Genomic DNA, 22,819 nt, shown 5'->3' on the forward strand with positions numbered 1-22,819 from the left:
TTGCTAGAATGAACCCTTTCTCAGAATTGGCAAATGCCTGGACGTCTCATTTCCCTCCTGTTTTATGCCTTCGTAGAGGGCTTTGTCACAGTGGTTGGCCAGAGGGAAATGCACCCAGCTGCTCCCAACTACCGTTAAGGAGCAAGGCTCCACACTGCATCACAACTGATTGGAATCACAGGCCACGCATGTTTAAGACGAACCTTCGTTCCTTTACCCATACTTTCTACTATTTAATATGGTAGAAAAAGATTTAGGATGCAGTCAGATGCAGCATGCTTAACCATACCTGGATGCCCTACTACATCCAGTTGAATTTTTTTACTGTTGAAATCAGCATGCTATTTGGGAGATTCCGACCCACAATCCAGTGTGCACCGGAAGTGATGTCACATCGATGGAGCCTTCGTATGAAAACAACCTGGGGATGCGACGGATATAAAAGCAGGAGGCAAAACCAAGGGGCAATGTTATGATATGAAATAAATAAGTAAAAGTATGTCCCAATTGTATGACTACTGCATGCAAACTAGATTATTTGTATGGTCAGCTGTAGTATGTAGAACAGAAAAAAACAAGAGTATGCAATTTGGAATACAGGGAATACTCAGAAACAAGGTGACTGGACTCACTGAGTAGGTTTATTTCAATAACTTCACACTGCGTTGAGAAGGTAACAAACATTTATTTTGAAATCAACAGTGTTAACATGTGTCCGATTAATACAATAAAAACAACAGACAGTAATCATAAAAGAACTATTAGTACATGCCGAGTATAAGACACAAGGGTTGGAGTTTTTTAGGAAATGGAGCAGAGCTGAGAGAGGAGATGACAGCAACACATGAAATGCTGTATGGTTAGAATCCAAGAGAAATATGATTGTGGAGGGTCCCACTATGGATATGGATGGACAAGGTAGTTGAGCCTTTACAAAAAAAAAAGGACAATTTATTTTGATTTAATCAGCAAAGGAGACCATCAGTGCAAAGAATGCTATTTTTATACAGTTTTTCTTAATGCCTTTGTCATGGGATACGCTCACCCAAGAACAACAGTAAAACACTACCGCTTTTGTCCAAATGGGGGTGGGGGGGGCAAGAACGAACACAAACTGAAAGTTCCTTGGAGCACCTTTTAAGTGAGAGTCCCCTGCATGTTTCCACTGTTTATGCTGGTAACATTTTCTCTAAATCAAACATATTTTAATCTTCATAGGTCCAACACGTCAGAACTTTGCTTTGCCATCTTTACATTAACAATCGTTTTTTATCATTCCGTGTCACATTCAATTCATACAGTAGAAATCTTGCCACGAGAGTTGCCACTTCTACCACTCTTAATAGCAGGGTCAGTTTAGAACAGCAACACATCGGTATATAGCAGTGTGGCCCAAATTCCCCATGTTTATTCATTAAGTCTGACCAGGTAACAAAGCTTTAGACCACAGCGCCCCCTGTAGTCCAGCCGGGTAGCGATCTGTTAACTCATCTTTCTCCTGGTGCATTATTTTCTGGTTCGGCTTGCTCCATAATTATCATACAGTAAGTGTCCGGACTTTGTCATAAACTGAGTCTATGCAGAAGAAAAAACCCACACCAAGTGATAACTTTACGTATCAGGTACTTCCAGTAATCCAATGTTAAAATCAAATCTTTTTACAAACAAACGGATGTGTTCCATAAGTAAAAAAATTAAAATTTTTAAAAAAAGTTTGAATTTTCTTTTTCTCTGGGAATATCTGACTTTAATGCGGTACATTTTCAAGTGTCTTTTTACACTCTAAAAAATACCCCCGTCTACCGGGTCCAATTTCAGACCAAAACCTCAGACCCAACGGTATAAATATTTTTTCATATATTATTGACCATTGGCTGGTGGGCTCATGCGATGCATTATTGTGACACACAATAACATGTTTGCATTAATGTGGAAAAATCTGAAAATGCACTATTTTAATCATTTCTTTGGCCCATTCCTCCATTTATGTTTTTTATGTCAAGATTGGATTACAATGAAATGGAAATATAAACAGAATTCTATGAATTCTAATCTTTTTTATTGTGTTATGTATACAAAAGAAGAAAAGAAAGAAAGGAAGTTCTGACAATATAAAAGCCACTAAAAACTGAAAAATAATAAATAGAAAAAAAAACACTAATTACAAAAACTGCAGGTTAATATTCCAACTATCCTATATTCAAAACCTGAACATCTGGCTCAGTGAAATTTATGTAATCTTCAGCAGTCAGCTATCATACCGAGCATATAGCCTAGTATATTTCATTGTGAACACAAACATCTCCAAATCAACGCATATAATGGGAGTACTGAGCAAGATTTTGAGTGAAATACTTTTACTAGTGCATTATGGGATAATCGATGACATAACGACTAGTTTTATCCTAAAATGTTAGGGTGTAGTTACTCTTCCATAGATAGAGAATGAACACATCTGGGCATTTTGTTCTCTTTTTTTTGGCACTTGAATTGAACTGTTAGCATGTAGGTATCCTAAACATGTCTGTGTGCCATTAATATTAATTAATATACATTAATGGACATAAAGATCTGAATGTAAAAAAGGGGTAATGTCGAAACTCAGCAGGGTAGCATGTGCTCTAAAATGCTACAATCTAATCAGTTTATATTCGCCTACAGTTAGTATTATATCCATTAACTCTGGTCAGAATTAAAAAGGCAGCCATTCTTTTTTTTTTACATAGGAAGCAAGTTGCACATCATCCACCTCTCCACAGCATCTCGGCTGATTTGTAGGAACAGATACTGTATATAGCCTGAAAATGAACAGGGCAGCATTGGCACAGCAGCAGATCTTTCACATTTTTCATAATAAAGGTTTTTTTGAGGATGGGTTAATGAACTAATTTGAAAAGCTGTAGATATTTTGGTTACTGCTAGGTGTTGTTAGGATCACATCTAAAAAACAATGGACCTTAACAAGAACGATACACTAGAGTGCCAAATGTTTGTGGACACCCGAAAATTCCAGCCATAATATATAAGGAATAGTTGAACATTGGACTTTCCACAATACATTTGGCCATAAAGCGTACCCTTTATAAAGCAGATATCAATATGGTAAGAGATACCATTGGGAATACTAAGGTCTATGCTTCTTGTCATTTGCACTATGTTGTTGTTTACTGCTCTTGTCTGCTCTAGTCTGTATGCGTCACCATTGTTCCAGAAAATATCCAAATATATATATGGGTTCACATTCAAAAAATATAACTATATTTGATGCATGTATTATGTGTTTAATGTAAAAGCTCAAATAGAGTTTTTTTTTCATATAAAACAATCCACCAGTTTGTCCCATTATATAAAAAAAAGGAAAAACAATTTAAAAAATAAAATAATTTCTCCATCAAATTTTTTTTTTAACGTGTGAAAAAAAAATCTATTTTTCTCTCCCCTCCTGTATCTCTCATTGTGATTGGATAAGGGGCCTCAGCAGGCAGCAGAAGCAGAAGGCCGATTGGACAGAGATCAGAGGTGGCTTTCTGATTCACATATGTCTTCAGTCCCGTTGAGCCAGGTGTTCAGTCCCAGCTCAGTGAAGTTCATGTTGCTCTGGTTGAGCCGGTGGACGCGGTACGCCTCGTAGTGGATGTTGTGTGTCACGTCTTTCAGGTCCTGAAGGTGAGACCTTTGCAACAAAAGAAAAACAGATAGATTCACAACTTGATATCATTTAAAAAAAGTAAAAACAGAGGTGAAATGGCTCAGAGAGGGGAATGACATGCAGAGAACGACTACGGCCGGATTGGAACCTGTTGGTCTGCTGTGAAGAGGACTGAGTGGCTCTAACCACGACACCACAAGCGCCCTTAATTCACTAACTCTTTTTAATACTTTTCATTGGTACTAGCACTGAATTATGAAGAAAAAAATAGACAGTGACGAGTCAGATTGAAATTCATAAATCTCCCTGGCTAAGCAGTGAGAACATTACAACAAATGGAACTGAATCTCCTGCAGACCTTTGCTGTTGATACTTTGTTGATGGCACACTTTCAGCAAGTCAACACTTACACGTTACAGTGTTATACATATACGTTACAGTGTTATACATATGTCATTATAACCTGATACGTAGCGGTCCCTTTAACATCTCTAATGTGTCTTCACACATATATAACATCTCATCTGTTCTACTGTGGAACCAGGTGTAGCAGCAAAGTCAAACTCACCTGATGAGTAGATCCCTCAGGTTGGCAAACTCACAGTGCTCCACATTTTCAACTATAAAAAGAGAAAAATGACATGTTCACAATAAATAGTCGAATACATGAACATAGAGTATTCACTCCAGATCAGAAAACTATCCCTTCTGTGTAATAGAAGTAGGTCCAGACTGAATTGGAACAGCTGCCAGTCCTTACTCAGCAACTTAGTCAAACAACGAGATCACATATCTCTATAGAGTAGTGGCAACTGTAAGAAATATATGTAAATAGCAGGTATGAGTGAGGTTGAACACATGCCTTACCTTCAATGATTCCCCACTTGGTCTTACGGCCCAGCACCTTGTTTCCATTGACCTGGTGCTCCTTGTCTGTTCCCACCACAGCGAAGGGAATGCTCTCCTGCACACACAATAGGAGAAACACTTCAGTCAGCCATGTATAAAGAAGGATTCATTTGTTATATGAATGTCTACAGTATCAGGACACCCAACCACAGGGCCATGCACAGACATTTCGGGGGGCAGGGGCTCAAGCAAAGAAACAAATAAGGGGGCCACAATTACATTTACATTTAAACAGTAACCCTTTATGTCGTTGTCTTTTATTGTTGTGCCATTCCTGTATCTGACTTCCATTTGACACATTTTGTAAGTTGTCCTGCATGACAGGATGAAGAAAGATGAAAAAAAAAATCAAACTAAATAACAGGAATGAGACGTTACCCTGATTCTGTCGTTCAAGATCTGTTCGTCTGGATCTTCGTCAAACTCCTTTTGGGGGTAAACACAGATCCCATTGGCTGCCAGGTCTTGCCTTATCTGTCAACAGGTCAGAGATTAAGACACGGTTAAAAAATAAACATATAAACATACTGTAAACCATATATATTAGAAAGGGTCAGAAATATGCTTGGTGTGAAGTGGTGTAGTTCAAATAAATGCACTCAAATATGAACCCAGATTGTATTATAGATTCTTGAGAATGTTTGTTGTCCAAATCACTTTCTGTCAAAATCAGTGTATATCTCCTGCTGCTACCTTTCCACACTGAAAAAAAAGTGTTAATAAACAAACAGTCTAGGTTCTATAAACTGGTAAGATAATGTAAACAAAGTGAGTGGGGCCCAATTTGCTTTGTAGCAGATTGGGAGGAGATATTCACTGATTTTGACAAGAAGTGATAAGTCAACAAAGATTCTCCGGAATGGCTGACCCCACCTTTAAGTGTAATACGAAGGAAAAGGGTAATTAATTAAAGGAAATAACTTGTAATTGTGAATATGTGTGTCTATGTGTGTTCCATCACCCTCTCTTTGAACTCCTGTCTCTCCTCGATGGTGAGTGTGTCGGCTTTGGCGATGACGGGCACGATGCTCACGATCTTCCCCAACCGCTTCATGAACTCAAGGTCTATGGGCCGTAACCTAGGAGACAAAGACAGTTTGGACAATGCTTAGACATGACTTGTAAGACGCATACCTTCATGAAAGATGAAACCACGGAGAAACAACTACTGCAGTATGTCTTTTTAGCTGGTTCATCAGTCCATCTATCAGACACTCCGCCACATGTTTATCCCACAGTTACAGTCAATTTACATTTGCATGCATTATGGAGCAATGGTGGCATGGAATCTCATTATCAAGTTTTTTGGTTTTAGAAAGTGATGACATTTTTTTTTCACAAACACAACACAATAAATGGTGTAGGACACTAAATATTACATGTGTTTTAAATTATGTTGATTTTAAGATTACCGTTTAAGACAGACATAAGCTAACATGCTATCTTAAACAACTTAACTAAACTAAAACAGAAATGAGAGAAAGATAGGAGAAAGTTGAGGGCCAGTCCAGTGTAAGCTGCTGTAATATTTCCATGATTCAACATGAGACTATACTATGTGGGCAAGGAGGATATTGTGTTGTGTTGATGTATTAATGCAGAGGTGTGATGAGTGAGTGAGTACTGACCTGTGGCCGGTGGCAGGCAGGAAGTATATACAGCAGTGCACTCTGCTGTCAGGTATCCTCCTCTTCCGGTTGACGTTCAGCTCTTCTCTCAGGTATTTCTCATACTGCTCGTTGACATACTTCACTATGGGCTCCCAGCTGGAGAAAGAGCAGCAACAAACAAGACTTTTGTGACTATTCTGGACTATTTCCTTTGAGTGTGCAATATTTTATATGACTCTTATTGTTAAAGGTGCTACAAGGAACAGCTGGCGTAGTAAAAACACTATCACTTTTGTCCAGAGTGGGTGCAAGAATGAACACAAACTGAAAGTTCCAAGGAGCACCTTTAAAACACTTTATTTATTGTTTACTTTTTTTATGGGTAATATCTGAAATTGCAGTGGAAGCCATTCTTGTTGGTGGCAGCAGCAGGTGTGGGACCAGGCTATATCGGTGCTCATGCTTCATACTCAAAAACTAACCAATATTACATCAATGAAACCCTCAGAGAACATTTTGCACATACATTTTTTTTTAATACGTATTAATATTATTTGGTGCAGTATAACCAGCAATGGGTTTTAATGTTTGTGTTTCTTCTAGTAAAGCTAGATTAGATTACAATATCAGAAGTCAATTATTCAACATCAACAAATACTGTCGTTGCCAGCTGTACAAAGTTCAGTGTCGTTGGGTGACTCACCAGTTGTCGTTGTTGATTTGGTCTCCAAACCCTGGAGTGTCAATCACTGTGAGCTTCATCTTCACGCCCTTCTCCTCAATCACTAGACAGAGAGAGACAGAGAGAGACAGAGAGAGACAGAGAGAGACAGAGAGAGACAGAGAGAGACAGAGAGAGACAGAGAGAGACAGAGAGAGACAGAGAGAGACAGAGAGGGACAGAGAGAGACAGAGAGGGACAGAGAGAGACAGAGAGGGACAGAGAGAGACAGAGAGAGACAGAGAGGGACAGAGAGAGACAGAGAGGGACAGAGAGGGACAGAGAGAGACAGAGAGGGACAGAGAGAGACAGAGAGGGACAGAGAGGGACAGAGAGAGGGGAGAGAGAAGGGAGAGAGGGTTACATCAGTCAGCAGCTTGATGCAAAGATACAGTGCAGCAAATGTGCAACCAGTGGTGGTAGGATGGCCTAGATGAAAGAAGGGCCGACCAGTAACCATGAGGTCGCTGGTTGGATCCCCGGCACCGGACAGGAGGGTGTTATTTGTTATACTAGTGGTGGCTGGTATTACATCTACGGTGCACACCATCTCTACCATTGTGTCCTTGAGCAAGACACTTAACCCCAAAACTGCTCCAGGGGCGCTGTACTATGGCTACCCCTGCACTCTAAGTGAACTAACACCTAGGAACCTCAAATTACATCAGGTTTCTAATGTGCTTTACAATTGTAGAAGGGTCACAGTGAACAGCTTTTCACTTCCCAAGTTCTACCAGATTTAAAGGCCACGCAGTTCACAGATCCACTTTCATTCTTACAGTAACTGTCATGTGGAGTGGACGTGGGCCTCACTTCCTTATATCCTCTCCACACCACTGTGCTTTTACAAACAAAGCTCTCAAAAGATTTCACAAACAGTATATCTGTCCATTCAGAACATTTGTCCAAAGCAAGCATTTTAATTGATTTTGGATATTCCTTTAAAATGTTGTCTGGGCCACGGTAGAGTCTGAATGACTTTTGGGCAGTTTTCTTAAGTTTTTTATGTTTCAGAGTGCTCAACTTCAAGCAGTTGTTTATGGATGTTACCGACAGACACACGCACACATACACACACATTCTCTTCTACAAGTACAAAAATGCACGTGTGTGTGTTTCTCATATCCTACTTTCACATCAGCTTTCCTTTCACTTCTTGTCTCATGAACAGGAATCCTACCCTTTTATGTTGTGAAAGGTGTAGCATATCTGTTCTCAGAAATAATACAGAATAGGTTTATTGACAATGTGTATATTTTGCACGTGTGCATGTGTGTGTGTGTGTTTGCGTGAGTACTCACAATGGCTGACTGAATGCATTTTAACTGTCTTGGAGGTCTTCTCTTCGTAGTTGGGCGTGCAGGACTTCCGACTGACTTTGGACTTGAACAGAGTGTTGACGAGTGTGGACTTCCCCAGACCACTCTGACCTGCAGACACACACACACACACACACACACACACACACACACACACACACACACACACACACACACACACACACACACACACACACACACACACACACACACACACACACACACACACACAAAGAACAAAACTCAATTGCTGTTCTTACAATCATGACCATATACACAATACATTCTTCACAGAAACGGGGAAGTTGTTTGTGCCAGGTTAAACTATTTATCTATCTTAATCCATCTATAGATTATTATCAAGGTGAAATTTCCTGTTTTCAATCACAAAGCAGGAGGGTGAGAGGGGGAGGGGTGGTGGTGGGGGGGGTAGAGGCACATTGCTTGAGTTTAAGGCAGGAAAGAGCAAACAGACTCAACTCAAACCACTTCCTCCTCACAGAATCATACTTCCTCTTCTAATACCAAAAGCAAAGTTCAATAATCAATGAGGAAGAGACCACAGTACTTCAATCTCACACTGCGTGGTAAAGTTCAAGTCAAAAGGGGTTACTGCTTTCCCCAGTTTAGTTCAGAAAACTTTACTTTCCTTCTGTTAATCATAGCGCCACCATGTGGCCAGGGAGTCTCGTATTGTTTGAGAAGGTTTTGCACTCCATTTCCAGCTATTGGGCCAAATGTCATGTTTCTGGAGAGTCCTAAAGTATGAGGAAAAACAACCCTCTCTCTTTTTCACCACCTCCCCATTTTTCTGATAACCTGTGCACTTTATGATGTCATAAGAAAAGCCACGCCACCTCATTACCATCCTAATTTAGCACTAAATCCACCTGTGATAAGGACACCCCGAGATACCCCTAAATCTAACTGGCCGTTAGATTCAGGGCCAATCAGAGCAGACTGGACTTTTTTGGAAGGCGGGGCTTAAAGAGACAAGCTCTAAAACGGAGCATTTCAGTCAGAGGCTGAAAATAGGAGATTCAGCAATCGCACTGTGAGAAAAATTAAGGTTTATTGGGACAATACACCATGAAAACAGTTTCTAGTAAAAACCCTAAATTACAATTTTGAAACAGAACATGAGCACAATACCTGCCCTTTAATAATCATTTCTCACACGTCTGTATTTCAGTCCATGTGTGTGTGTGAGACTCACCGACCACCATGATGTTGAATTCGAAGCCGGCCTTCATGGTCTTGTGTCTCATCTGGTCCAGCACGGCCTCGATGCCCACGTATCCAAACAGGTCTGAGCCGTGGATGTGGCTCATGTTCAGGCCCGGTACAGTCTGGCACCGCTCCACTTTAACCTCTGCCTCCAGCTCTTTCTGCAGCTCTCGCTCCTCCATTCCCTTCTCCCTCTCCTCTGTCTCTGTGTGAAGCCCTACATGGTTGTCCTGTGTGTCTGTGCTTGGCAATGCATTGTGGGTATTCACGCTGGCTGCTGGTCCCTGGCTCTTGGCCTCATCTTGTTGCTCTTTTCCCATGATGCCTCGCTCCGGGTCCGGGCTCTCCTCCATCGTAGCCAGCGGCTCCGTCTCCTGCTTTCCAGCGCTTTCTGTTGGGAACAAAAGTCATTAAGACCAGGGAGGATTGAGGGCACAGTTAGTTACCACTGTCTTGGATTTTTTTCTGAGGTTCATGCTTGTATCTAAAAGGTGGAGTTCGCCATTTTGGAGATTGATTATTGTCAAAAATTGTATTTGTCAAAAATCATTGAGCATCTCCTCACTATCTGCTACCTGTCCTTACTGTTTGTGAAAAAAATATCTGATGTTAATACACAGCCTAGGCTCTGTAAACGGGCATGTTGCTAGCTATTGTGGGCCACCTTTGTTTACCCACTCCTTGTTTACAGAGCCAAGGCTTTGTATTAACACTGGATTTTTTTGTTTTCAGCACACAAACAGCACGCACAGGTAGCAGATCGTGAGAACATATTCACTGATTTAGATAAAAGTTATGTGTCTTTTTGAACATTTACATTTGAAAGAGTAATGCTAGCTGGCTTCCTCTATGCTTGTTATAGTAGTAGGCTAATCCTGACACCAGATCAGTACTTAACACAAAGACAAGACAGTGAAGACACTTATATCCATTTTCTCATCTCAAGAGATGGTAAAAGATCCATGAACACATTGACACATGTGTCGGCAACGTGTATTTGTAGTTCAGTAGAACAATGACTTCCATACAGAGAGTTTTAGTATGTTGTTCATGTATGTTATTTGCAAGGATGCGAAAAAATTTATAATTATAATATCATAATTAAGATTTAAAAAATCAAATTCACATGCTCATCCACAAGTGACAAAGAACAATAAGTTGTTTCCAAGACTAACACATGCATGTTCCCACACATAAACAAACACACACTTTTCTGGACTTGGCCGGCTATTTGTAACAGAAGTCTATCCCTTCTCTTATCTGTCTGAGGGTGTGTGTGAGTAGTCTGCCCTGTGCTGTAAGAGGATTGACTGGCAGAGCCACTAACAATCCCCCTTCCTGAGATCTTCACACTGTGTGTGTGTGTGTGTGTGTGTGTGTGTGTGCTCGTTTGTACATGTGTGTGTGTGTCTTGTCAATTTAGAAATAAATAACAAAAATACAATGACACAGTCGTCTGAAGCTAGCATGACTGTGTGTGTATGTTTCTGCATGACTCAATAAGCTGTAGTATTTTACTAAGCCTTACTCTCACACAACTCACAGAGAGAGAGAGAGAGAGAGAGAGAGAGAGAGAGAGAGAGAGAGAGAGAGAGAGAGAGAGAGAGAGAGAGAGAGAGAGAGAGAGAGAGAGAGAGAGTTGGTTGGTGTGAGCCCACATAATTTGATCAGCTATAAATAACCAAGAGTAAAACCGTTGGAACAGAACATCCTCATAAGTCTGGGTGGAGAGAAGCACCACTATTTTACACCCTCATGAACTATGATTTACTGAAGCAGGAAGTGTTTTAATCCTAAAAATGTAATAAGACACATATGGAAATACATCTTAATATAATATACAATCATATGAAAAAGTTTGGGAACCCCTCTCAGCCGGCATTATAATTGACTCTGCTTTCACAAAAAAAATATAAAAGTGGTATGTCTTTAATTTACCAGGAACAGCTAAGTACTGGGAAGTTTTCCAAACAAAGATTTTTTGAAAAGCAGTATTTGGTTGTATGAAATAAAATAAAATGTGAAAAACTGGCTGTGCAAAAATATAGGAACCCTTGTGGTTTTGTTGATTTTAATGCCTGTAACAGCATGTAAAACTGATGACTTTAAACACAAAGTTGGTTGGATTATGTTGTTTAGCCTTGAACCTCATAGAAATGTCTGTTTAATCATGAGAAAATATATTTTAGGTGCCTAAATGCAAGTTGCACTTCTCTTTGACTCTCTGATGAAGTGAGACAGAATGGGATCATCAAAACAGCTCCCAAAAGATCTGAAAAACAAATATTGTTCATTGTCATGGTTTAGGGGAAGGCTACAAGAAGCTTTCCCAAAGGTTTCAATTGTCAATTTCGGTTTTGGTTACGTTCCAAAATAAGGTGGATATTATAAATCAATGAGACCTGCTGCTATAGCAACAGTTTGAAACCTTCCAGGGAACACCATGGCCCAGACCAAATGGTGAGGTGGTGTCGACCCCTCTCAGATAGGCCTTTCACACCAAAATGAACCAAGAGTCAGTTCCAGGCTGGTGTTGGGGTCAGTTCAAAACTGGTTACAGCCTTATCGCAGTTATGAACCGGTTGGTTTCACATCGACCGGAGACAGCCATGGAGCCGTCAAGAGAGCAACGTCATGACGTCACTGTAAACGTGTGTGTACGTCACCCGACGCCGCTGCTCTTGTGGCTCACGCTAAAGCTACCGCTAGCTTTAAGCACAACAACAGCGGCGAATACGTCTTATTTTTACACTTGTTGGCTCTCGCTTTGCTTTCTTAAGCAAACAGGACCCATACAGCGTATTCTCGCCGGTCAATTTGATCGCTACGTTCGGTAATTATGTTATGTTTACGTCTCGTAGTAGCGGTGTTTTTAAATATGGCGGGCATGAGGTTTGAGTTGCTCTGGTTGGTCAGGATAATCCCTCCCCCAACCGTTCGCGCAAGCAGTTCTTATCAAACCCTGCTCAATCCTGGGGTATGAGTTCCCCCGGTTTTTACGGCCCGGAGCAGGCTCTCTGGCGGTGTGAAACCAAAACACTGGCTCTAACTCCGAACAAGCCCAGAACTAGCGCCGATTTTGCGGCGGTGTGAAAGGCCTAAAACTGAATCACGGTTCAGTTAGTTTCTAATGTGAAAATGTGTTTGGTCGATGGTTAAGACTATTACAGGGCAATTAAGAGTAAACATTTGGCACGCTATGTTAAAATTGAAAAAAAAATGCATAAAAAAAGAATGGTGTAACACAGGGGGAGAGGAGAAGACCAAAGATTATCACTATAGCATGAGAGAGAGAGACAGAGAGATAGAGAGAGAGAGAGAGAGAGAGAGAGAGAGAGGGGATAGGCTACAAGAAGGTGGGATATCAATGCCACATCAAGTTTGAGAAACTGCAGCAGTAGCATTATACAAAGGTGCTGCTGGTGGGTTGGGTCATTACATAATACTATCATGATAGCTTCAGTAATATTTAGTCTGCTCTTTCATTTTTTCTAACACAGAGATTTCACAACACTAAACCAGATCAAATCAATACAATCTTAAAAAAATCGGTGACACTTTATTTCCCCGATCACACACAACACATCTTTGTTTTCAGCAGACTGAGGCTAGTTTGAACCAGACTCTCTCCACCATTACTCACTCAAGCTTCATCGATGACAGACCATGACAACTTGTAGGTGTGAACCAACACTGACAACACAAACTCAATCCCCCTCAGGGCTTTTCACACCTATTCAGCAAGACTGGGAGCGTTTCTATTGCCTCATTTCCATCGAGAAGAGCGGGTCGGAGCGGTTCGGTCCGCTTATTTTGGCTTTTTTGCCAAAAGTTGGGTAGGGTCCGGAAATAAGCGGGCTGTCTGTATGTCTGTCTGATTGATTGTCTGTCTGTGTATGAGTGCGTGTGTCACTCCTATTCTAACCTCTCCCTGTCCCCTAACCCTAACCACCCAGCTGTGATGCCTGAACCTAACCACCATTTTCAGAAACATATGGCTGTGGGACCAACTGGCTGTGGGAACATAGGGATGACCCAGCATGACCTGACTCTTGTCTGGTCCTGAACTGACTTCATCAGTCATAATTAACAACAGTATGTGTGGAGTAGAGTGTTTAATAAGAGCCTAAAGAGATTATACAGTGTTGAGATCCAAGTCTGAAATAGACACATTTAATGTCATTACACCCCGAGTGTTGTACTGAGCTGCCTGGCAGAAGCGTGTAGTGATTCATTTGGCAGTGAACCAGCGCTGAACTATCAAGCATGGAAGGTCAAAGGTCAAATGGTCAAACTCAAGCTGTCTCCAACCAAGCTATAGCTCTCTGCTGCACAGCTGTATTTCTGAGGTTTTGCCTTCTGACAACAGAGTTCCTCTTAAGCAGGGCACACACACACACACACACACACACACAGCTTTTTACAGTTGTCGGGGCGCAATAGAGTGCTGCACAAGGATGACCAAGTTTCCTTGACAACAGCCTACAAATAACGCCAATGTTAGCTTCTATAATAATATCAGATGGCAAGCAGGCACAACTAAATATAAATTGTGTGTCTAACTTTATCATTGTACATCCTCTTTCTGGTGGTCTGACTGTGACTATGAGTCTGTATAAACTGCAGGCCTATTGTTGTTCTTTATGTCTGGTTATGTGTTTACTTTACAATTAAGGATGCAGATTTGTTGAACAACCACTGGGTTTTTGATTTAAGTTTATATTTGCGTCATCTTTTATCCATTTAAATAAATTTGCGAGGAACTTTGAAATATTTCTGAAACAGTCTAATTTTTTCCTCTGAAAACGACATGTAACAGCAAACACGAACATTAGTGCAAAGAATGCTTGATTTATATTGTTTTTCTTAATGCCTTTGTCATGGGTACCCTTACCCAGGAACAACATCTGGCATGGTAAAAACACTACCGCTTTTGTCCAAAGGGGATGCAAGAATGAAAACAAACTAAAAGTTCATCGGAGACCCTTTAATATAAGTTTGTGGTGTACTTTTTGTAACCTCATGTTTTATGTTCTAAGTGCTGCTGCTGTCTTGGTTCCGGACAGCTGACCATCACCTAACAAGCAACCTTTCAGTGAGATATAGCAGGGAGTTGTAAGTTCATAATGCTTATATTTTGTATTTGTATCGTTCTGGCCCTACTGTCTTTCAGATATCATGATATTGAACTCATTGTACCATTGTACCATATTAATTGCTGAGATCTGTAAAGACAGTAGCTGTGTTCGAAATCATTCCTTATTCACTCAATCACTATTCACTACGTATATAGTGTTTATGATATACATTCAAACTCAGCTTTATGAGATATCAAACACTCAGCGCAACTGAAAATTAAACCACAGATGACCGTTTAGAACTGTTCTAAGGACCTTTACTCAAATGATTAAATCAGCAATTATTAAAGAAAATCTATTATACAAGTACAATTTAAAGCTAAAATGCCAAATATCGGATGGTTGGTTGACAATTTCTTTGTGTGTAAGGAGTTGCTGCTTTTTCCTTATCTTTATGCTGAATATCTTTGGATTTGTCAGACAAAAACAATCCACTTTTGTCTTAAGGGAAATGTGATGGTCATTTTTCAAAGTTCGTCTGATGTTTCATAGACCACCCACATGAAGACTTGTCTTATCAAGAAAATAATACACATGGACATATAGAACATGTGACAAAGAGTGGAATAGGGACAAGTGAGTGGAGCACCTAATGAAATATTTCTTGGTATTCATACAGAAACTTACCCTGCTCAGTTTGAACATGTGTTATAAAACTGAAACACCTTGTCAACAAACCTGAAGTAATAACACTTCCAGAATCCTTAAAGCTACGGTGCACTTCCATTTCCAACTGTAACTTTAATGGGATTTCTTTCATTCAAATCAACAGTTAGTCGGACACGCCAAAGGCCTAGCACACTGCTGACCGCCAAAGTGCAACCAGTGCTGTCAGCTTTCATTGTTAGCCCAAGGGGGGAACAGAGCACATAGGCTATGTACCCCAAAATATATCCACATGGGAGGAGGAGAGACAATAAAAAGCCATCCTACCTTCCCTCATTCACACTAGCCAGTGCGGGACTCCCTCTTTGCCAGTGAAATGCTCTCTGAAAAGTCCTGGGATATGGGAACTGCTTTTAACAACCCGTCTTTACTGCTAAGTCTTTCGGTGGCTGCAGTGTCCTGCACACTCTCCCTCAGTATCTCTCTCTCTCTCTCTCTCTTTCCCTCTCTGTGTGGGTCTCTCTCCCTGATGTGAGGAGTTCTATGGCAGAGAGAGAGAGAGAGGGGTAGGGGGATGTTGGTGGCTAAAAGCAGCCCTGGGATCCATTGACATGCAAATGGGCCCAAGAAGCTTTCACTAATCCCTGAGTGGAGAGAAGGACTGTGCCTCCCATCTCCTCCTCCTCCCTCCTCCTCCCCCGTCACAATCATTTACTTTAGTGGCCGTGGCTCCACACCCACTACACTGCCACTGGCTCACTAACTAACGCACCAATCAAAGCAATTAGTCAACTGAGATTCTCTCAGGACACTCATCATTTTATTGCTTCAAACATTTTCACTTTTCTCTCAATATTTTTTTTTCAAATTTATATTGTTAACCGATCAATATTGGTGGTTTTGGTTTAAGCACAAAAATATCTCTAAAATTGTTATCTATCTATCTATCTATCTATCTATCTATCTATCTATCTATCTATCTATCTATCTATCTATCTATCTATCTATCTATCTATCTATCTATCTATCTATCTATCTATCTATCTATCTATCTATACAGTATACGCTCAGTATACTATATATATATATATATATATATATATATATATATATATATATATATATATATATATATATAGACTATACATATACACTATACATATGTATTGTTTAAAAATATATTATATATACTGTTTATATATACACACACAGTATGTTCTGATTTGTCAATCATGGTTTTTATCGATAATGAATGATGTTAAGGATAATTGGCCAAGGCTATGAACCTACCGACATCAATAACTTCCTGTCATATCAATCCTGTGACAGACGTCTACAAACAGTAACATCCCACTCCTTCAGAAAACAATTGAATACTTTTTCAACATTACTTTGATCAGCAGGTTCCAGAACTTCCCAAAGTCGCGCTCAGCCTTCTACAAGCTGTCATTTCCACCATCATTTCTTAAAGTATCTTATGTTACAACATTTTTGGGGAAACACCTTCTCTGCATTATTGGCAAAGAAAGTTGATTTGGTTTTGACTAGTGTCTGTGTCGCACTTACACTCTACTGGTGTGTGGTTTGTGAAATGAGGTTGAGGTCAATTGAATCTACATGCACAGGCAGCAGCTACAGTCACGAACCTCTGCCTTCAATACTAAAGAAAAATAACAATTGATAAAACATCAACTCTTCCCTTGACAGCATTTCTTTAGCTGAAAGGAATTTTGACAATTAAACTTGTTCGGACAGATTAATAAATCTCTATTTTATAAAACTTGTAAAACTATGTATCCATTGTTGTATCCAACTATGATTGTCACAGTTTAAAAAGTCAAAAAAGTAGAAATGTATCTTAGCACACACAGGAAGAGGCAGCAAGAGATGTCGAAAAATGTGCTGTGTGTCAGAGAATAGAACAGGGTGCCACAGTGTCAATTTGGTGATGGTAAATGGTAAACAGACTTGAATTATATTGTGCTTGTTAACCGATTTTCTCAGCCCCAAAGCGCTTTACATATCTTACCAAATTCATCCATCCACACACACACACACACACACACACACACACACACATACACACACAATGATACACCGATATGAGGGAAATTGTGATGTTCATGACGGTTGCTGCAAAACTATAGTACACTCACATCCATAAACCTGTTGTGCAAGTCAAGTACACAGCTTGTTGTTGGATAGAAGCATGTGGTTTGATATCCAAAATGTCTGAACTGTAAAACAATATCTTACACTGCATTCGAGTTGTACTGACGATACATTTCCACATCACTCTCCACAATAAAAATAGCTTGATACTATTCAAAGGAACAATTCACTTATACGGACCCGGCGTTCTATCATTATAAAATCGCTATTATAATATAATGAATTAGGTTTTTCTTCCCTCAGTCTTCCCTTGGCCCAGCTGTCCTGATGTCACATTAGTAAAATGTAGGGTTAGTTAGACAGTGAGAACATAAAACACTTTTTCTAACCTTTCCTCAGGCTAGGATAAACCGATTTCTAAAATGTTTGCACATTAATACTACATAGGATCTCAGAGTTCAATACACCTTCATATTCCCACTGGTGAAGTAGGTCTTTAGGTCAAAGTGACTTAACTCCCCCATTTAGCGCTTTGAGAGCGAGAAAAGCACTATATGAATTAAATATATTATTATTATTATCTACCAACTTCAATAACAGTTACTGACTCATATTTCCAGTTTATTTCACACCACTCAGACTGATCCACCACATCTCATCTGAAGTCCCAGAATGAGGTGTTAAAGGTGAGCATAGACGTCCTCATATTAGCAGCATATTCTCCACTTCAAAAGCTCCCTTCTAAAGCCTTTCTCTTACGACTAAACACCACACACATACTGATCTCAAGATGCAATTGAAAGGGATTCATATTATAGGGTACAGGGGGTAATGAAATATTCTCCCTCCATTTTAGTAAACAGCACACTAACCAAGACTCAATCAGTTTTAACATGATATTTGAGCAGCTCAGTTCAGTTTTGTTTTGTCAGCTGCCATAGACCAGGATATATAGTAATCTATCAAATCTTTTTCTCTAACTGTCACACAACTGTCAAATCGAACAGAGCTGATGAAAATCAAGAAAAAAAGCTCTAAACAAAATCTGTTCTGTATAAACTTTGGACACTATTATGTTAAAATAAAAATAAATAAATATTTGAAGTTTATACAACATTTAGATTGTTGGTTTTTAGAGGGATGTAAATGTATCCATAATACCTTAGATATAGCCAAATTGACATACACATTCAAACATTTCTGAAGATGTTTTAATAATAAAATAATAGTTTTAATGCAAGTAATCAACTTGCAAAGTTTGATGATGATATCTACAAGTTAAAACTGTTATCCTATCACCTGCAATGTCTCGCCTTAAACACATCCGTTAGCCAAACCGTTAATTAATACACTTTCATTTCCCTTATTTCCGATTTCATTTCTTGTTGCTCAGTAAATAAAATTCTTTCAATATGTCGCTGTTCGCTGTACTAAGATGCCATTGCCAACATACACAAGCATGCAAACTAGTTTTCACATGTTCAGATGTGAAATGCCAACCCTGAATCACCACAGTAACAAGTGCCCTTAGCTAAAAGCATAACACAGCACATGGGAAGAGTTCACCTCGCAGATAGAGAGGAATGCATTCCAGTTAAAAGACATTTAAAGGGGCAGCGTACAGGAAGGAGTGAACTGGTCTTTACCTGGTCTGGAGACACGGCTGTCAGCGGTAACATACATACCCAACTGGGCAGGATGTCAGAGGACTGCCTGAGCGTGTGTGAATGGGGCGTGGCACTGTATATGTGTATGTGTGTATGTGTGTGTGTGTGTGTGTGTGTGTGTGTGTGTGTGTGTGTGTGTGTGTGTGTGTGTGTGTGTGTATGTGTGTGTGTGTGTGTGTGTGTGTGTGTGTGTGTGTATGTGTGTGTCAGAGGATGATGCATTTCCTGGCATGGGGGGGAAATCTGTTTCCTGGTTAGAACTGCTGCTGGCAATATGACTCAACGACAACTGTTAGATGACAATATTGTTACATTCAACAACATTAAAAGTTGTAAAATGCTAGAACTGTTACGGAGCCAATTCTGGGTTCAAAGAAGTTTGGTATGATAATAACTGTAACTGGAATGTTAAGTTTTGATGTTGAACTTTGAAAACTACAACAATGTATTATTATTTATTTAAAATAAATTAAAGATACACTGCAAAGGTATTTTAAATATTGATGATGGGTTATGGAAAAATAAGTGTTTAGGGAGATGGCGCTGAAGCCTCCAAGTTGGCAGTTAGGGCAAGGGTTAAATTAACGGATATGAAAGGGGGAAAAAACATATATTTTTCAAAATCAAATTAACAAAACTTTTGGCCCAAAATTGCAAGAGTACCTATTTGGAGACGCATGGAGAAAACGGACCTCCACTACACCGGAAGCAAGATGGGGCCACGCCCCAAACTAATTCCATTGGTCAGAATTGTACGCCCCAAACTCAGTTCATTCGTTCATTGGTCAAAAGCGTTGTCCCTCCCCGAACGTCATTTCATTGGTCGAAAACCATGAACTCTCGATTTCATTGGTTTAGAAGACGATTTCAAAATTTGACAGCTATAAGTGCAGGTACGTTTGACAGCTTCATTCAATGATTGACAGCTATAAATGACATATCAGAATGGCTGGAAAAGACAAGCAGCTTTTGGAAGTCAGGATAATTATATATTTGTTACACAGATATGCCTAATTGTCAACTGTTAAAATAAAAGTATTGAGAATGGCTAGAAATACTAGAAATAGGCCTAATTGTTTGTTAGACAGATAGGACTATACTAGAAATAGGCCTAATTGTTTGTTAGACAGATAGGACTGTAATAGAAATAGGCCTAATTGTTTGTTAGACAGATAGGACTGTAATAGAAATAGGCCTAATTGTTTGTTAGACAGATAGGACTGTAATAGAAATAGGCCTAATTGTTTGTTAGACAGATAGGCAGTACTATGGTCACAAGCAACCTTAACATTAGTTACACAAACGTTAGCCTAATGTTTGAGCTATTGTTTTGAGCACTTTTTAAAATGAGTTGTGTGTTTTGATGTGTTTGCACTTTTTAAAATGAGTTGTGTGTTTTGATGTGTTTGCACTTTTTAAAATGAGTTATTTATTTTAATGTGGTGGCACTTTTTGTGTTTCATTTATAAGAGTTGATATTTGTATGTGATTGACCTACTCGTGATGATTGTGAATTAAACAGACGGATTTCAGAAGATGTACACCAAGCTTCGTTGCTTCATTCATCTTCTACCTCAACATGTACTTTTTACCACCGTCCTGGCCACTTGGGACCCTTAACAAACTGACGTATTTTACTGTGTACTAGCATCATAACCGGTGGAAACCGTGTATTATTATTCACCGCTAGGTGAACTCCGGCAGTAAAACAAAAAGAAGAAAACAAATAGGTTACAATTCTGACCAATGAAATCCACTTCCGGTGGAGTTCCACTTTCCCCATGCGTCGCCAAATAGGTGCCTCTCCAAAATTGGCTCCATATACTATTATCCCTCTCTGGCCATGTGGGGGCAGCAGAACAAGCATCATCACACCAACACAACAACAGTTGGTGATAATTATCTGTGGGTCTGTAACTAATGCCACCATCACATATTTACATCACACATAAAAGGGGAACTCCCCAACACCCGAGTACTACTGCTGTTCTACTGTGAAAGGGGTTGTGGGTGACATGGGAGAGCTGTTTAAAGATGAACTGGAAAATGTTTTAACGATCCTTTAAGTTAAAAGCTCACTAGCAAAGAAGATGCCACAATAATAGGTAACTGCTGGCCTAATAAAAGATTTTTCCGTAAATTAAGTAAGTAAAGTAAGTAAGTAAAAATAATAAATGTGTTATAAACTCAAAGAATGGATCTCTTTTGTTTTACATGAACTTTGTTGAAGGTGAAGGTGGCAAAACTTAAAAAAATTGTAGGTTTGAGGGCAGGGCCAGGTTCAGTGTGTATGCATCACGCAAAGAACAGGGTCACCAATGCAAATCTGCAGGGGTCTTGATCCACACTGTCACTCAGTTCAAGGCGGCACCGTATTCTGCTCATTACAGATACATTAGCCCCCATGAATGTTAGGCACAAGGCACATGCCTCACTTAACCACTTCTCAGAGTCTGAGATGTTTTTCATGTGAATTTAGTCGAGGTTCTGAACGGAGAACAGAAGTACTCATTCTATGATGGCAGAAAAACTGTGTAAAAGTGCACAAGACTAAACAGCAGGGTTGTGCGGGTCATGGTGATGGAGGAAAACACACACACACACACACACACACACACACACACACACACACACACACACACACACACACACACACACACACACACACACACACACACACACACACACACACACACACACACACACACACACACACACACACACACACACACACACACACACACACACACACACACACACACACACTGCAAACAAACAGACACACCCAGGCCTCTGCTGATAAAGAGGATTATGTATAGCCCACATACAGCTGCACCTCACTGCTGACCTACACACGCACAAACGCACACACACCAAAATGTAAAAGTCTTATCTTGGCTATTTCCTCAGGCAAGAATTGGTTTATGACCTGTTGATAGGTTGGGAGGAGCGCCGATAACTGTTTCTCAATCCATCTCTCAAGCTATTATTTTCTCTCTTTGCTCTTTCGCTCTCCTCAGCCTTCCATTTGTCATCCAGCGGAAGCATAGGCATCAACACAAACTGGGCGTGTGTGTGCAAGTGTGTGTGTCCGCATGCACATCCCTGTATGACCGAGTTTGTTGAATGAAACTGTTCATGAAACAGCTCTCAATAGATCATGTTTCGCTGTTTGCTTATAAGCCAACAGCTGGAAAACACACACACACACACACACACACACACACACACACACACACACACACACACACACACACACACACACACACACACACACACACACACACACACACACACACACACACACACACACACACACACACACACACACACACACACAGTGTAGTCCAGTCACTAGCTTTTTCCAAAGCATATGTGTATGGAGTTTGCCTAAGTAAAACATTTTGGTATTCTGTGAAGATTATTGGATTTATGCTACACAAAATAATAAAAACAGTTAAATAAGTTTTCAATGCACTAGACCTGTACAAACAAATGGCTACATCGTGTAATATTTTGAATAATCAAGCATTAATCATCATTTGTTGTAGACAGACAACAATTTCCAAAACCTTGTATATGTGAACCTATGAGACTATAACCTCTATCTTTGGCTTTACTTATGACATTTATATTGTTGCCGTGTCCCTCTATAGACAAACAAAAAGCGAAGAAAGATGGAGTTCTTTACGTTGCCTTGGTAAGTTGTTTGTGTGTACATTTTTGTAATAACAAAGGGGAGCCACTAGATGGAGAAAAAGTCTTTATCGAAATCTAGACCAAAGCATACAACATGGAACATATGACTTTATTTTGATTGCTGGAATCAATTGGAACACATGTGGTGCCCTTTGATGTGAT

At 39.9% G+C, this 22,819-nt stretch overlaps 1 protein-coding gene across 1 annotated transcript; it reads right to left on the reverse strand.

The window, feature by feature from the left end:
• Positions 1–671: 671 nt before the first annotated feature.
• septin12 (septin 12) lies at positions 672–19,056 on the reverse strand. The gene is made up of 10 exons (XM_080043897.1): positions 18,938–19,056; positions 9,425–9,826; positions 8,191–8,319; positions 6,872–6,953; positions 6,187–6,324; positions 5,520–5,637; positions 4,937–5,032; positions 4,517–4,613; positions 4,218–4,269; positions 672–3,673 (listed from the first exon to the last, which is right to left on the reverse strand). Exons 1-10 carry the CDS (start codon positions 18,972–18,974, stop codon positions 3,514–3,516), a joined length of 1,311 nt encoding a protein of 436 aa, XP_079900023.1. The 5' UTR covers positions 18,975–19,056; the 3' UTR covers positions 672–3,513.
• Between the last annotated feature and the right edge of the window lie 3,763 nt (positions 19,057–22,819).

Source organism: Ammodytes marinus (genome assembly GCF_949987685.1).
Source record: "Ammodytes marinus genome assembly, chromosome: 16".
NCBI lineage: Eukaryota > Metazoa > Chordata > Actinopteri > Uranoscopiformes > Ammodytidae > Ammodytes > Ammodytes marinus.